The sequence below is a fragment of the Hemitrygon akajei genome, chromosome 11 (assembly GCF_048418815.1).
Source record: "Hemitrygon akajei chromosome 11, sHemAka1.3, whole genome shotgun sequence".
In the NCBI taxonomy this organism is placed as follows: domain Eukaryota; kingdom Metazoa; phylum Chordata; class Chondrichthyes; order Myliobatiformes; family Dasyatidae; genus Hemitrygon; species Hemitrygon akajei.
In genome coordinates, this window is record NC_133134.1 from 88,820,865 (window position 1) to 88,838,985 (window position 18,121).

An 18,121-nucleotide genomic window follows, 5' to 3' on the forward strand; every position below is an offset into this window, starting at 1 on the left:
TCCAGCCTGACCTCTAACTCCTCCACATCCCTGTCACTAAACCTGTAACTCCCTCCAAAATTAACAATCAATTAAGTCTGAGCCATGATCTCAATGGAGACTACAGCTTAGTGCCATTTTGACCGAGATGCAAAAATGTTGTATGCATAGATGCAAGCTTGTGATTCATGACCTTTAGGAGACACAGCCCTGCCAGTTCTTCTCACTGCTGTAGTTTGTGAAACCACATCAAGGACAACTAGCAATGGATGGAAATGATAACACAGACATCAGTAGTTCTCCCTGCACAGAATGCCTTTTTTGTTTCTTGTCTGAATAGATAAACTGCTGGAACTGTTTTCAGCACCCAGAAGACTTAACATGAAACTTGAGTTGGGATCGTGCCTGGAAGAAAATTAATTATCAGACATTTCATTAAATTTAAATTGTTTTACTTACTCTCAAGAGGTTGAAGTAATCAAAATTTTCTGAAATTTCAATGTGCAAGTTGTGAGTTATTAAAAAGTGCTTGAGATGGAGTGGTTATCTGAAGTCCCAAATAGTGTGTGAAAATAAAATAAGGCTTCATTTAAAGAGATAATTTTGTTTCTCATTATGCTACAATTAGCAAACATTATAAGTAACAGTTATTCAAAGATTATTTTGAAGGGATTGGTGGGACAAAGTTAGAGTGGGGAACTGAGGTTTCAGCTCAAAGAGGCTTTGGCGAGGAGAGGTGGAGGCTAGGCTGAGGTTTCTGTTAAGTTCTCTCTTTCTTTCTTTATTAGAGCTCAACTAGAGTAGTTAGAATGAACCCCAGGTTTAGGATATGGGAGATCTGGGAGGCATCCAGTCACCTTGATTGCTACATCTATAAGAAGTGCATCTGGGTGTAGCTCCTTGCTGACTATGTTAGGGAACTGGAGCTGGAGCTGGATAACCTTCAGTTCATTTGGGAGAATGAGGAGGTGATATGTAGGAGCTACAGAGGGGTAGTCATCATAAGTTGCAGGAGGCAGATCACTGGGTGACTGTCAGGATGGGGAAAGGGGATAGGCAGACAGTGCAGAATACTCTGTAGCTATTCCCTTTAATAACAAGTGTATCACTTTGGATAATTTTGGGGAGGACAACCTACCAGGTGAACACCATAGTGACCAGGTCTCTGGCACTAAGTCTAGCTCTCTGGATCAGAAGAGAGAGGAGAAGAAGGCAGTGGTGGTGATCAGGGATTCCATAGATAAGGGAACAAGCAAGAGATTTTGTGGATGCTAAATAGACACCTGGCTGTTATGTTACCTCCCAGGTGCCTAAGTCAGGGATATCTCAAACTGTATCCATACATCCTTAAGGGGTTTAAACTATTTTGGCAGGGGTTTGGAAGCAGAGTGATGAGTCAGAGCATAGGCCATTTGGTTTAAAGGTTTTTAGCGAGATAGTGAAAAAGGATAGGCAGTGGATAGAGCAAAATTACAGTCAGTAGGATGGGTTGAATTGTGTTTGTTTTAATGCAATAGTATCATGAACAATGGTGATGAACTTCAAGCATACATTAGTACATGGAACTATGACATTATGGTCATTATAGATATTTTGCTGTCACAAAGACAGCAACAGTCCAGAGCACTTAGTCCAGAGGAAGAAAGAAGCATACTTAGGGTTGAGGAAGCAAGGATCAGGCAGGGCTCTAAAAAGTTACAAGTTAGCCAGGAAGAACCTGAAGAGTGGACTTAGGAAAGCTAGAAGGACACATGAGAAGGTCTTGGTGATTAGGATTAAGGGAAATGACAAGATGTTCTACACATACATGAAGAAAAGCATGTCAGGCAGACAAAATAAACAGACTGCTCAGAGAAGAGAAAAAGCTAAAAAGTCAAGTTGCAGTTTCAAAAACAACACTAATCTGCACGCTGTTGATGACCAGTCTGATAATAACGAGTGACATAGAATTGTGTAGCCTTGAGACTTACAGTGTGAAAATTAATAATAAACAAGCAAAAACAGAAAATTTGCAGATGCTGGAAAGCTGAGCAACACACACAAAATGCTGAAGGAACTCAGCAGGCCAGGCAGCATCTATGGAAAAAAATACAGTCAACATTTCGAGCTGAAACTCTTCAGCAGGACTGCAATATGCAGAATAGCCATGCAATATGGCTTTTTGCCAGAATTGTACAGCAAATTAATAAAAAAGGAATTGGACACTGGCTCAGCTGTTTCACTGATTCCACAAAATAAGTTTGAATAGAATTTCAAAGATACTAAACTGAAGCCTGCAGAATTTATACTGGAGAAGAATTACCTCCTGTGGGACATTGAGCTTGTATGTAGTAAAAACAGAAGGAGCAGCATTGTGGGGATGTGATTAGTGAGACAACTACAACTTGACTGGAGCTCCATCCACAACATGCATGCCACATCCCCTGCAATGAAACCTTATGAATTGGATTAAAAATATATTGGGTAATGCCACACCAATCTCCATGCCAAACAACATGTACCATTGCCCAACAGAGTACAGACAGGTGTTGGTGCCAAACTCTGTGCCTCCGGTTGGAAAGCATATTAGACCAAGAAAGGGCCATGCTGCTCAGAGGAAGCGTGCAAATGACAAAAGCAGAGGTCCAACTACAGCAGTTTTTGCAGACAACATACTGGTATCTGAGAAAGCTTCTGCTACATTAATCAGGCAGTTACTAACAAAATGTGGCTCAGTTTTAAGCTGGAAGAGAGTTCAAGGAGGTTCAGGAAAGTTGCAAGCATTCAGCTTTTGTGAATATAAAGATCCAGGATCTACTCCGTGTGCGTTAAGGTTATTGCATGAACTTCAATTTGGAGACAAAAAGCTATTTGTAAAAGTAAACGCAAAGACAAAAGTCCAGTTGGATGAATGGAAGGCCAAAAAAAAGGAGTCAAAGGAGGTACAGAAACAGAAGATTCATCAGATGATGATATGGATAAGGAAATGAACAGGAGAGATCAGATCATAAAGGGAGCAACAGAAGGATTAATAAGAGACTACTCCTGTGAACAAAATGTCCTTTCCAAAGATCAAAAGTGCATAAAACATAACAGTAAGGCTGGTAAGGAATAAAAGAAGAAACAGGTGAAGAATATTTTGCTTCAGTATTCACCAGTGGGAGGGACCCTGACAAACATGAGAACAGCTGGAACATGTCACTGTTAAGAGAATGTGTTTCAAAGCTTGCAGAGAGATTTAGGCCAGGTAGAAGAGTGGGCTGAACAATGGCAGATGGAGTTTAATGCTGATAAGTGTGAGGTGCTACATTTTGGTAGGAATAATCCAAATAGGACATACATGGTTAAATGGTAGGGCATTGAAGAATGCAGTAGAACAGAGTGATCTAGGAATAATGGTGCATAGTTCCCTGAAGGTGGAATTTCATGTGGATAGGGTGGTGAAGAAAGCTTTTGATATGGTGGCCTTTATAAATCAGAGCATTGAGTATAGGAGTTGGGATGTAATGTTAAAATTGTACAAGGCATTGGTGAGGCCGAATTTGGAGTATTGTGTGCAGTTCTGGTCACTGAATTATAGGAAAGATGTCAACAAAATAGAGAGAGTACAGAGAAGATTTACTAGAATGTTACCTGGGTTTCAGCACCTAAGTTACAGGGAAAGTTTGAACAAGTTAGGTCTTTATTCTTTGGAGCATAGAAGGTTGAGGGGGGACTTGATAGAGGTATTTAAAATTATGAGGGGGATAGATAGAGTTGATGTGGATAGGCATTTTCCATTGAGAGTAGGGGAGATTCAAACAAGAGGACATGAGTTGAGTGTTAGGGGGGAAAAGTTTAAGGGTAACATGAGGGGGAATTTCTTTACTCAGAGAGTGGTAGCTGTGTGGAATGAGCTTCCAATAGAAGTGGTAGAGGCAGGTTTGGTATTGTCATTTAAAGTAAAATTGGATAGGTATAAGGACAGGAAAGGAATGGAGGGTTATGGGTTGAGTGCAGGCCAGTGGGACTAGGTAAGAGTAAGCGTTTGGCACGGACTGGAAGGGCCAAGATGGCCTGTTTCCGTGCTGTAATTGTTATATGGTTATAACATTTGAAAAACATCAGGATAGAATAGTCCCTGGAATGAAATACCCCAGGTTACTACAAGACGTGAGGGAAGAGATCGTTGTGCCTTTGGGATGATCTTTGTGTCTTCAGTGGCCCCAGGAGTAGCACAAGAAGATTGGACGGTGCCAAATGTTATTCCTTTGTTCAAGAATGTAACAGGGGTAACACCGGGAATTATAGTCTTATGTCAGTGGTGGGCAAATTATTGGAGAGGATTCTTACAGGCACGACTTATGAACATTTTGAGAAACATGGTCTGATCAAGGATAGTAAGCATGGCTTTATAAGGGGCAAGAACCTGATTGAATTCTTTGAGCAAGTGACAAAGCAATTTGATGAAGGTACAGCAGTGGATGTAGTGTATATGGATTTTAGTAAGGCACTTATCAAGATTAGCTATGGTGTACTTATTCAGAAAGTTTGGTGCCATAGGATCCAGGGAAAATTGGCTGTTTGGATTCAGAGTTCACTTGCCCATACAAAGGCAGAGAGTGGTAGAAAATGGAGAGTATTCTGCCTGGAGCTCATTGACAGGGATCTGTTCTGGAACCTCTGCTCTTTGTGATTTTTTTATAAAGTACTTGGATGAGAACCAGGAAGGGTGAGTTAATAAAGTTTCAAGTGACACAAATGTTGTGTTGTGGATATTGTAGAAAGCCATTGTAGATTACAAGCATTAGATAGGATGTGGTAAGAAGTGGCAGGTGGAATGCACTCCAGAGAATTGTGTAGTGATACACTTTGGAAGGTCAAACTTGAGTGCAGGGTTAATGGCAGGATTCTTAGCAGTGTAGAAGAACAATGGGATCTTGGAGTCCACATTCATAAATCCATCTAAGTTGCCATGCAAGTTGACAGAGTGGTCAAGAGAATAAGACCATAAGATACAGGAGCAGAATTAGAACACTGGACCCATCAAGTCTGCTCTGCCATTTCATCATGGTTGATCCAATTTTCCTCTCAGCCACAATCTCCTGCCTTCTCCCTGTATCGCTTCATGCCTGACCAATCAAGAATCTATCAGCCTTTGCCTTAAATATACATAAACACTTGGCCACCACAGCTGCCTACGGCAATGAATTCCACAGATTCATCACTCTCTTGTTAACGAAATTCCTCCTCATTTTCATTCTAAAAGGATGCCCCTGTATTCTGACACTGTGTCCTCTGGTCTTAGATTCTCCCTCCATAGAAAACATCCTCTACACATCCACTCTATCGAGGCCTTTCAAAATTTGGTAGGTTTCAATGAGGTCACCCCTCATTCTTCTGAATTTTAGTGAATACAGGCTTAAAGCCATCAAACACTGTTCATATGACAAGCCGTTCAATGCTGGAATCATTTTTGTGAACCTCCTTTGAATACTCACCAGTTTTAGCACATCCTTTCTAAAATAAGGGACCCAAAACTCCTCACAATACTCTAAGTGAGGCCTCACCAGTGCTTTATAAAGTCTCAACATTACATCCTTGCTTTTGTATTCTAGTCTTGAAGAGTAGCGTGACATTTGCAATTTTCCATTCTTCTGGAACCATTCCAGAATCTAGTGATTCTTGAAAGATCATTACTAATGCCTCCATGATTTCTTCAGTCCCATCTTTCAAAACCCTGGGGTATACACCATCTGGTCCAGCTGACTTATCTATTTACAGATCTTTCAGTTTCTCAAGAACCTTCTCTATTTTTAAGGTGACTTCACACACTTCATGACCCCTGACACATGGAACTTCCATCATACTGCTTGTGTCTTCCACAGTGAAGCCTGATGCAAAATACTTATTCATTTCATCCGCCATTCAATTGCCCCCATTATGACCTCTCCAGTAGTCCAATATCCACTCTTGCCTCTCTTTTGCACTTTATGTATCTGAAGAAACTTTTGGTATCCTCTTTGATATTATTGGCTAGCTTACTTTTATATTCCATCTTTATCTTCTTACTGACTTCTAGGTTGCCTTCTGTTGGTTTTTTAAAGCTTTCCGATTCTCTAACTTCCTAATAACTTTTACTCTATTATATGCCCTCTCTTTGGCTTTTATATTGGCTTGGACTTCTCTTGTTAGCTATGGTTGTGTCATCTTTCCTTTAGACTATTTCTTCCTCTTTGGGATGTATGTATCCTGTGGCTTCTGAATCGCTTCCAGAAATTCCAGCCATTGCTGCTCTGCCATCATCCCTGCCAGTGTTCTTTTTTATTCAATTCTGGCCGATTCTGCTCTCATGCCTCTTTAATTCCCTTTACTCCACTGTAATACTGATAATCTGACTCACATTGATTTTAAGAGTGTATTGCTCTTCATTTGTTGAGGGATTTTTTTCAAGAGTCATGAGGTAATGTTGCAGCACCATAAAACTCTGGTTAGACAACACCTGCAGTATTGTATTCAGTTCGTAACCTCAATTTAGGACGGATAAGACCATAAGACATAGGAGCAGAATTGGGCCATTCAGTCCATCAAGTCTGCTCTGCCATTCCATCATGGCTGATCCTGGATCCCACTCAACCCCATACACCTGCCTTCTCACCACAACCTTTGATGCCCTGAATAATCAGGAAACAATCAATTATATACTCAGGGGCTTGGCCTCCACTGAAGTCTTTTGCAGAGCATTCCACAGATTTACTATTCTCTGGCTAAAAAAATTCCTCCTTACCTCTACTGTAAGGGGTCGCCCCTCAATTTTGAGGCTGTGCCCTCTAGTTCTAGATAACCGCACCACTGGAAATATCCTCTTTACATCCACCCTACCTAGTCCTTTCAAATTCCTGCAGGTTTCAATGAGATCCTCTTGCATTCTTCTGTGTGGAAGCTTTAGAGATGGTGCAGAGGAGATGCTGCCTGGATTAGAGGACATATCTTATGAGTTAAGATTGAATGAGTGAGGGCTTTTTTCCAGAGTGAAGGAGGATGAGAGATGACTTGATAGAGGTGTATAAGATAAGAGGTGTAGATAGAGTAGACAGCCAGTGCCTTTTACCCTCTTTCAGGCATGGCTAATATGCGAGGACAAAATTTAAGGAGGAAAATATAGGGGGATGTCAGAGGTAGGTTTCACAGAGTGAAACGCACTGCCAGGAGAGGTGGTAGAGGCAGATACATTAATGATATTTAAGAAACTCTTAGATAGGTAAGTGGATGAAAGAAAAATGAAGGGCTATGTGGGAGGGAAGGGCTAGATTGACCTTGAAATATGTTAAATGGTTGGCACAACGTTGTGGGCCAAAGGGCCTGTACTATGCTGTAATGTTCTATGGTTTATGTTCTAAACTGTAGAGAATACAGTTCAGAATATTCAATCACTCCTCATAAGGAAAACTTGCCAGCCTTGGAACCAATGTAATGAATTATCACTACACTTCCTCTATGGCAAATAATTCTTAAATAATTAGATTAAGACTGTGCACGCTTCTCCAGATGCAGGCTCACTGAGGTCCTTTATAATTGGCACTAGGATTTCCTTACCCCTGTATTAAAATCCCATTGTTATAAAAGTCTAACATGCAATTTGCCTCTATCACTTGCAGTGCTTACATGTTTTTTTCAGTGATCTGTGTGCAAGGGAACTGATGTCACTTGGATCATCAACATTACACAAATTATCATCATTAAAAAATCATGCCGATTCCTTTAAGTGTACCAGAGTAGATAACTTCACAATTTTCCATATTATTTTTCCATCTGCAATGCTCTTTTCCATTTTCTCAGCCCATGCATTTAAGCACGCTACTCTCAATCAGTGGATGCAGCAGGACGTGGAGGTCAGCGATGATAGTACAATTTTATCGGTCAGTTTACAATTAGCTGCATTATCGTAGCTCATCACTCATCCAATTAATAACGTTCTAGACTGGAGCACCTGCACTGGACAAACTTTATTAGTCCAATCCAAATTAACTCTAATAGCTGTCTTAAATCAAATGGGATATGTTGCTGGTTCTCACTACTTTTTGTAAAGACAATATTTTGCAGATATTGGAAATCAGAGCAATGCACACAAAAGAATAGAAATGACAAGGAATTTCTTTAACCAGCAGGTAGTAAATCTGCCACAGGGAGGTCAAGTATTGGGTACATTGTTTCGAAAGGACAGCCGAGTGGGCAGAGTGTGTGGGAAGCTCTACTGGTAAAAAATGATTATCAAATCCTTAGAAGGAGGTGATATAGGATCGGAAGATAGAACACAGAATGTAGAATATAGAGAATAGAACAACCAACATAGAACATAGAGCACAGGAACAGGCCCTTCGGCCCACAATGTTGTGCTGAATCAATTAAATTAGTAATTAACTGGCCAACTAAACGTTAGGAAATCTGCCTACACGATGTCCGTATCCTCCCATTCACATTCATCAGTCTATTTAAATGTTTCACCACCCCAGGCAGTGTATTCCAGGTATGCACCACTCTCAATAGACAATAGACAATAGGTGCAGAAGTAGACCATTCGGCCCTTCGAGCCTGCACCGCCATTTTGAGATCATGGCTGATCAATTCCTATCAATACCCGGTTCCTGCCTTGTCCCCATATCCCTTGATTCCCCTATCCATAAGATACCTATCTAGCTCCTTCTTGAAAGCATCCAGAGAACTGGCCTCCACTACCTTCCGAAGCAGTGCATTCCAGACCCCCACAACTCTCTGGGAGAAGAAGTTTTTCCTTAACTCTGTCCTAAATGACCTACCCCTTATTCTCAAACCATGCCGTCTGGTACTGGACTCTCCCAGCATCTGGAACATATTTCCTGCCTCTATCTTGTCCAATCCCTTAATAATCTTATATGTTTCAATCAGATCCCCTCTCAATCTCCTTAATTCCAGCGTGTACAAGCCCAGTCTCTCTAACCTCTCTGCGTAAGACAGTCCAGACATCCCAGGAATTAACCTCGTGAATCTACGCTGCACTTCCTCTATAGCCAGGATGTCCTTCCTTAACCCTGGAGACCAAAACTGTACACAATACTCCAGGTGTGGTCTCACCAGGGCTCTGTACAAATGCAAGAGGATTTCCTTGCTCTTGTACTCAATTCCCTTTGTAATAAAGGCCAACATTCCATTAGCCTTCTTCACTACCTGCTGCACTTGCTCATTCACCTTCAGTGACTGATGAACAAGGACTCCGAGATCTCTTTGTATTACTCCCTTACCCAACTCTATACCGTTCAGATAATAATCTGCCTTCCTGTTCTTACTCCCAAAGTGGATAACCTCACACTTAATCACATTAAACGTCATCTGCCAAGTATCTGCCCACTCACCCAGCCTCTGTGTAAAAAAAAACTTGCCCCTCACATCTCTTTTGAACTTAAATCCTCTCACCTGAAATGCATGCCATTTCAACCCTGAGAAATAGATACCCCCCCATCTACTCTATGTGTGCCTCTCATAATCTTATAAACGTCTATCAGATCTCCCCTCAGCCTCTGCTGCTTCAAAACCAAAGTCTGTCCAACCTCTCATAATAGTACATGCCCTCTAATCAGGAAACATCATGCTAAACCTCTCCAAAGCCTCAGCATCCTTCCAATAATGAGGCGACTGGAACTGTATGCAATACACCACATGCAAAACCCTGGTGGGTAGAGTTAAGAACCCACAAGGGCAAAAAGACCCTGTGAGAGTTATATACAGGCCTCTGAATGCTAGCCAGGATGTGTATACAAATTATAATAGACCATAGGCATGTAAAAAGGGAAATGTCGCGATAGTCATGTGGGATTTCAATATTCAGGCAGATTGAGAAAATCAAGTTGGTGCTGGAGCCTCAGACAGGCAATTTGGCTTTTTAGAGCAGCTTGTGATTGAGCTCTCTAGGGAAAAGGTAATTTTGGATTGGGTGTTCTGTAGTGAAGCAGATTTGGATAGGGAGCTTAGGTAAAGGGACCCTTGGGAGACGGTGATCATAATATGATAGAATTCACTCTTCAGTTTGAGATGGAGAGGCTAAAATCAGATATATCCATATTACAGCAGAGTAAAGGCAATTACACAGGCATGAAAGAGGAGCTGGCCAAAGTTGTTTGGAAAGGAACACTAGCAGGGATTATGGCAGAACAGCAACAGCTGGAGTTTTGGGGAGAAATTTGGAAGGATAGATACATACCAAAGAATAAATATCCTAAAGGGAGGATGAGGCAACTATGGTTGACAATGGAAGCCAAAGACAACATAAATGCAAAAGAAGGGCAGATAATATAGCAAAAAATTCCAAAATGGACTTTGGAAGTTAGAGGCTTGGGAAGCTTTTAAAAACCAGAAGTCAACTAAAAAAGGCATAAGGGGAGAAAAGATGAAATACGAAGGTAAGTTGGCCAATAATATAAAAGAGAATACCAAAAGCTTTTCAGATATATAAAAAACTAAAAGACATGTCAAAGTCATACTGCTGGAAAATGACACTGGAGAGGTAGTAATGGGGGCAAAGAAATGGTGGACAAACTTAATAACTATTTTGTGTCAGTCTTCATTTTGGAAAACATTAGCAGTATGCCAGGAATTTGAGCGTTTCAGTGGACAGAAATGAGTGCAATTGCTACTACAAAGGAGAAGGTGCTTCAGAAGCTGAAATGTCTAAGGGTAAATAAGTCACCTGGGCCAGATACACTAAACTCCAGGATTCTGAAAGAGGTAGCAGTGGCCTTTCAAGCGTGGTTTTAGAGGATTAGAAAATTGCAAATGTCACTCCACTCTTTAAGAAGGGAGGGAGGTAAAAGAAAGGAAGTTATTTGCCAATTAGCCTGACTTCAGTGGTTGGGAAGATGTTGCAGTCCTATAATGATGATGTTTCCGGATACTTGGAGGCCCATCGTAAAACAGGTCAAAGCTAGCATGATTTCCTTAAGGGGAAATCTTGTCTGACAAATCTGTTGGATTTGGTTTTGAAGAAATACCAGGCAGGATAGACAAAGGAGAGTCAGTGTATGTTGTTTACTTGAATTTTCAGAAGGCCTTTGGCAAGGTACCACACATGAGACTGCTTAATAAGAGCTCATGGTGTTACAGGAAAGATAGAAGGGTGGGTAACTGGCAGGAGACAAAGAATCAGAATAAAGGGGGCCTTTTCTAGTTGGCTGCCAGTGACTAGTGGTGTTCCATAGGGTTGGTGTTGGGTGTGGCCGCTTCTTTTCATGCTATATGTCATTTGGATGAAGTTGATGGCTTTGTGGATGATACGAAGATAGCTGGAAAGGCTGGGTGTGTTGAGGAAGCAAGCAGACTTAGACAGAATAGAAGAATGGGCAAAGTGGCAGATGGAATATAGTGTAGGGAAGTGTATGATAATACAGCTTGGTCAGAGGAATAAAGGCATAGACTAACTTCTAAAAGGGGAGAAAATTCAGAATTCAGTGGTGGAAAGGGACTTGGGAATTCTCACTGCAGAAACCCCTAAAGTTAACTTGAAAGTTGAGACAGTAGTAAGGAAGGCAAATGCAATGTTAGCATTCATTTAGAGAGGACTACAATATGACAATGAAGCATTGGTCAGACCATATTTGGAGTATTGTGAGTACTTTTGGGCCCCTTATCTAAGAAAAAAATGTGCTGGCATTGGAAAGGGTAGAGAGTAGGAGAGAGTAGGTTCATAAGAATGATTTTGGGAATGAAAGGATGGATTAATGGCTTGATGGATCTGGGCCAGTACTTGCTGGAGTTTTAAAAAAATGAGGGGGGTGGGTTTCTCATTGAACTCATTGAAACATAAAACATTGAAAGACCTAAATAGAGTGTGTTTTGAGAGTTTTTTCTTATAGTCTAGGAGCTTAGGGCATAGACTCAGAGTAGAGGGATGTCCCTTTACAACAGAGGAGTTTCTTTAGCCAAAGGATGTTGAATCTGTGGAATTCATTGCGCATCAGTCATTGGGTGTTTTAAAGGTAGAGCTTGATAGTTTCTAGATTAGTCAGGGCATCAAAGGATACGGGGAGAAAGCAGGAGAATGGGGTTGAGAGAGTTAATAAGTCAGCTGTGATGGAATGGCAGAGCAGGCTTGATGGGCTGAATGGTGTAATTCTGCCCCTACGTCTTTTGGCATTAATGTCTTAAATACTGGAGGAGCTCAGCAAGTCATGCATTGCTGAGTTCCTCCAGCATTTTGTGTGTGTTGTTCAGCATATACTGTAATGTTCTCTTCTTGCTGCAGCATCACTGTATCAAAAAAACCCACTGACAATACCATTTCCATGTTCTTCTGTTTATTAATCACATTCAGCAAATCATTTTACAGAAAGGCTCAATTAAAATTCAGTAATGAAAAGACTTAGCAGTTGTAGCTGTGTTATATGCTACTCTGTGACTGAAGAAATACTTCTAAAAATATGATTTGAGTACAATGACCCAACCCATCTGGATCCTCTTCTCTCCCATTAAGGGATTTCTGCTGTGTAGGCTGCCAGCTGCTCGGGTTTGGACAGGCCATTTGTATGATTGATTAAATGGGCAGCAAAGACTGAAGCAGTGGCCCACTTCGCTGCTCATTAAGTGGGTTCCAAAGTGTGACGTGGCACCATTTGTAATATACGCCAGGACTTTACAAGGCAATTCACTGACAATGCAGACACAAGGCTGGGAGCCATTTTCCATCCTGCTCAGTTCATATTCCTAATGGAACAGCAGGCATTAATACAGAATTAACAACACACATGATGCTTGCCTACAGGAATAATTAGCCTGCTGTTTTGTTTTCAAACTAGCTCCTATATCCTTGTAGATCCTGTATGGGGAAAATGGGATCCAGATAATTGGGCAGCTTTATACGTACCATTACAACTCACAGTTCCTGGATTCTTATTTTATTATTGATTTTAGGAAAGCTGGTTGCAAGTGATTTTTAAAAAGATGTTGCAAATATAACAGCATTACTTAAGAATTTCAGTACTTCAATGTTTTAAAATTAAATTAGATAATACTAGGGAAAATTAGAAAGTGAAGTGCTATTTACAGCAATATGTTCTATTGAAAAGTACCAAATGTGCTTATGTCCTATCAAGTGACACATCAAAGCAATGAGGCCTGTAGGTCCATGCAGTATTGAAGGACAACATCTAACCAGATGATCAAGATTTCCTATAAGATATTTAGATGTGGCCTATAAACTATTATCAGACATTTGTATTTTATCAAAATGGATAATTATTCAGAGAGCAAAAGCAAATTGCTTGTCATTCCAATTAACTCCAGAAGGAGTTTACACAGACTCTTAAGGGCACACTGACAATGCACAACACATACACATCTCAATTGCTAATTGCTCCCAGAGTGTGTGAATAGAGAGGAGATTTTACACCAGTATTTTCCATAAAACTTATCAAAATAGTTTGTACTTTAGCCAAACAGAGAGGAGCTGAGCACATTCAACGACTTTCATGGAGTGCTATTCAAAAATTTCGCTGCATTTTATTCCTAAACGCAATGTTAAATTATGACTTAATATTTTTCAGTACCTTCATTACAAATATGAGCCTAAAATTTGGGATACTGTATGTGGTTACTGTGGCCTCTAGTGGAGCCACTTAATATTATTTTTGATAAAGTTACAACATTTTTATAAATAAAATTAAAATAAGGAAGGTATATTTTTGTGAAGTAAAAATAATTAAATGAGATTGCATTATCAAAAAGTGGGGAACATAGAGAACTTATTTTCAGTTACATTGGGATATATTATTTTATAGATTGAAAATGTGTTAAAATCATTGGATTATAAAAATTGATTTATTGGATAAAAGGTAATTGGAGCATTTCATGTAATGTGGCTGTTTATTAGCCATTGTAAAACTAGCTCAAGGTTTCAGCAGAGGTGATTCTGTGTCATTACACGGAGTCAGAGATGTTTTATTTTTCTTTAGAATTGAACAGAAATATGGGACAAGATTGAGCTGGAATCATCAGGGGTTTGTAGATTGACCTTAAAACTCTGCATGGGTGTTTTATACCGTTCGGATAAATGCACAGTAAAAAGATGATCTGAGTTTGATTCTGTTGAATTATTAGGTAAATAAATGTTTCTATATGGGACATATTGATATCCAAGCGGATATAAGGAAATCATTAATTTACTTCCAATAATCATATATACATATATCAAATAAGGAAAATATGTCAAAGTGAGGTTTCCCCTTTAAACTGTAGTTTTAGAGATTTTGTTTTGCCAGAATATTCCCACATGGAAGCTGTGCATGCACTCCTTCTATACAATATACAAACACTTGACTCTCCACAAATACTAGTTCTTCTAAACACAGTGGATACGATCAGTATCAAGAGACTGTTCGTTCTGTTCGCAGTCAGTATCCAAAGCTCGTTCCTTTATAGCCCGGACTGTTTGAGGGCTGGTGGAAAGGGATGAGGGTTTAGCAACATGACTCGTGTGAGTCCCTTCGTTTCCCTGAACCTTGGTGTCCTGCATGTGAGTGGAGACTCCATGTAACGACATCTCATGTTTGACTTTCAGGTAAGCTTTGACTTTGTGATGCCTGGGTTTTCCCTCACTGTGGTCAGTCACTCTGCATTCGTAAGTACCTTCATCTGAAATCTTTATGTGGGACAACCGCAGCTTGTGAGAGATGTTGCTTCCAACCACCTTCACAGCCTAAAGGAAATGGAAAAGAGACAATGGTTTAAAAAAAGGTTAGCAAAGAAATACTAATGAGAGCTACAAGTTTTATCTACCTCAGACTTGTGTCTACTGAATTTCTTGTTTAATATCATTAAAGCAAATAATGATTAATAATCTGAATAAATTCACTCATTAATTTACATATGATGCCAAATGTAATTAAAGGATTCCCAGTGAGAGCGTCTCCAAAAACCGTATCCCAAAGATCAGTTTAAAACTTTGTACAGCTGCAGCAAATATACTCAGTGGCCAGTTTATTAGGTACAGCTACACACCTGCTGGCTTATGCAAGTATCTAATTGGCCAATCATGTGGCAGCAACTCAATGCATAAAAGTATGAAGACATGGTCAAGAGGTTCTGTTGTTGTTCAGACCAAACATCAGAATGGGAAGAAATGTGATCTCAGTGTCTTTGACTGTGGAATGATTGTTGGTGCCAGATGGGGTGATTTGAGTATCTCAGAAACTGCAGATCTCCTGGGATTTCCATGCAGAACAGTATCCAGAGTGAAATGCAACATGGCCCCTGCCTATCCAATGGTAGAAGAACCCTATGCTGTGGTCCTCCCCAACTGAGCTCTTGTGTTGGCTGCCCTGAGCTTCAGTGCATCCCTCAGCAGGTACTCCTGCAGGCCTAGAATGTGCCAGTCAGCCACATTCTTCCACAGACATCTTGCTGTGCTGAGAAACCAACAAGTTTCAGGCAGATCAAATTGATGATCTGCCGTTAGAACTTGATGTTCTTCCCAGTGAGTGACCCTGGAAGCAGCCCGTATATCAGAAAGTCCTCTTTCTCACAGCTGCTTGGCATGAACTGTGACGCAGACACTTTCATCTTTCCACTACCTTTTTAAGTAGTTGATGTTACTGCGCTGGGTAAATTAATTCTAAACCCCTTACTGCTCACATTAAACCTACACTCCCTGGTCCTTGACATATAGATAAACACAAGACATTCTGCAAGTGCTGGAAATCTAGAGTAACACATACAAAATGCTGGAGGAACTCAGTAGGTCGGGCAGCATCTATAGAAAGAAATAAACAGTTGATGCCAAGACCCAAAGAAGGAGCAGCTGAGAAAAGTTTACTACTATCCACCTTATCTATGCCTCTTGGGATTTTATACAGATCTGTCAGGTCATCACTCAGCCACCTCCAATCAAGGGAAAACAAACCTACAATACCTATCCCATCTCTCCTTATCAATGAAATCTTCCATCACAGGCAATACCCCAGTGACTTCTCCATTGCAATCACACTATTAACAAATGGTATTAGCTCTCTTGCATTCACAGACAACGTTATTTATTGTGTTAATATAACTTTCCTCTGAGGACACATTATTTTCTAAGCCAGTATTTCATCCAACAGTGGACCTATAGTGTGTCCTGTGGACTACCTGTATAGTGACTTCTGCAGTAGTTTGCTGGGGCAGCACAGTAGTGTGTAACACTATTACAGTGCTAGTGATCACCGACCAGGGTTTAATTCCCGCCACAGTCCACAAGGAGTTTGTACATTTTCCCTGTGACCGTGTGGGTTTCCTCTGGGTGACATATGGTCAGGGTTGCTGAGTAGTGATGCCCAGCACAATCCTTGCTTATTTGATTTTTCACAAAAGAAGCATTTCATAGAAACATAGAAAACCTACAGTACAATACAGGCCTTTTGGCCCACAAAGCTGTGTGGAACATGTCCTTACCTTAGAACTACCTAGGCTTACCCATAGCGCTCTATTTTTCTAAGCTCCACGTATCCACCCAGGAGTCTCCTAAAATACTCTGTCGTTTCTGCCTCCACTGGCAGTCCATTCCACGCACTCACCACTCTCTGAGTAAAAAAAACGTACTTCTGACATCTCATCGGTACCTACTTCCAAGCACCTTAAAACTGTGCCCTCTCGTGCTAGCCGTTTCAGCCCTGGGAAAAAGCCTCTGACTATCCGCACGATCAATGCCTCTCATTATCTTGTACGCCTCTATCAGGTCACCTCTCGTCCTCCGTCACTGGAGGTTTTGATATACAATATGCGATAAATAGAGTGTATCTTTATCTTTATTTAAAAATATAGTTTTTGCATTTGCTTACACCCTACCTGTACCCACTGGATACACCTAACCTGTCCAATTATTTGGGGCCTTGTTGCTTGTCCCAAGAGAGCAGTGACAACTGGTCTAAATGGTTACCACCTAGTGGCACTCACTCAATGGTTGTGAAGTGCTTTGAGTGGCTGGTAATGGATCATATAAAATTCTACCTTCCAGCTACATTGAACCATTTTTAGTTTGCCTACTGTTCAAGCTGGTCCACTGACGATGCCGTGGCCTCGACCCTCCACTCTGTCCTCTCCAACCAAAAAATGATGCCTCATACACCAACATGTTGTTGATTGACTTCAGCTCAGCGTTTAACACAATCATCCCTCAGAGACTGGTGGGTAAACTGTCCTCGTTGGGATTCATCTTCCCTCTCTGTAACTGGATCTTGGACTTCTTGTCAGGGAGACCCCAATCACTCTGAGTTGGCAGCAACATCTCAAGCTCTGTCATGCTGAGCAGTGGTGGTCGCCAGGGTTGTGTGCTCAGTCTGCTGCTGACTCACGAATGAGAATACACTGCCTGATTCAGCTCAAACTACATTGACTGGCAACAATGATGGGTCAGCATACGGAGAGGAGGCAGAGAGGCTTGTCAAATGGTGTGGGAACAACAACCTGAGTCTCAGCAAGGGCCAGACAAAAAAGATGATTGTGGACCTCCGGAAGACACAGATCAAACACTCTCCATTGCCATCAATGGCTCTGCCGTGGAGATAGTTAAGAGCACAATGTTACCTGATGTGCAAGTAATAGACGATCTAACCTGGACCCACAATAGCTTCTCACTAGTCAAGAAAGCACAGAGCTTTTGCATTTACTGAGGTTTTACAGTGCATTCTAACAACTTTCTAAAGGAGCACCGTCGAGAGTGTCCTGTCAATGTGTGGGATGAAAGCTGCAAGTCATCGGACTGCAAGACCCTACAGAGGACATTAAAAAATGCCAAGAGGATCATCAGTGTCTTCCTCCCACCTATTTGTGACGGTCACTGGGAGTGTTGCAGATGAAGGGCCCAAAGCACTGTTGAGTATTCCTACCACCCATCCCACTATCTCTCTGAGCCACTACCACCAGGACTAGGGCTGCCAGACCGTGTAACAGCTTCTTCCCTTAGGCTGTGAGTCCCTACCACCACCGAGGTGTCATCATTAGGACAGCGATCTGTTTATTGGTTACCCTCTACCTGTGCTGCACTTTGCTACATCCATTTTGAATTATATTTTATTAATTTATTTATAGTAAAATATTTTTGTTTATATGCTCTGTGTGATATATGTTGTGTGGGTGGACTATGGTCAGAGGGACGTTGTTTTTAGTTTTACGTGTATATATATATATA

At 41.0% G+C, this 18,121-nt stretch overlaps 1 protein-coding gene across 1 annotated transcript in view; it reads right to left on the reverse strand.

Moving 5' to 3' along the window:
• Positions 1-12,243: 12,243 nt before the first annotated feature.
• vstm2la (V-set and transmembrane domain containing 2 like a) overlaps positions 12,244-18,121 on the reverse strand; it is a 250,069-nt gene continuing 244,191 nt past the window's right edge. The window contains exon 4 of the mRNA XM_073061343.1: positions 12,244-14,656. Within this exon, the coding sequence (XP_072917444.1) occupies positions 14,300-14,656 (357 nt within the window). The 3' untranslated portion in view covers positions 12,244-14,299. The remainder of the gene's footprint in view (positions 14,657-18,121) is intronic.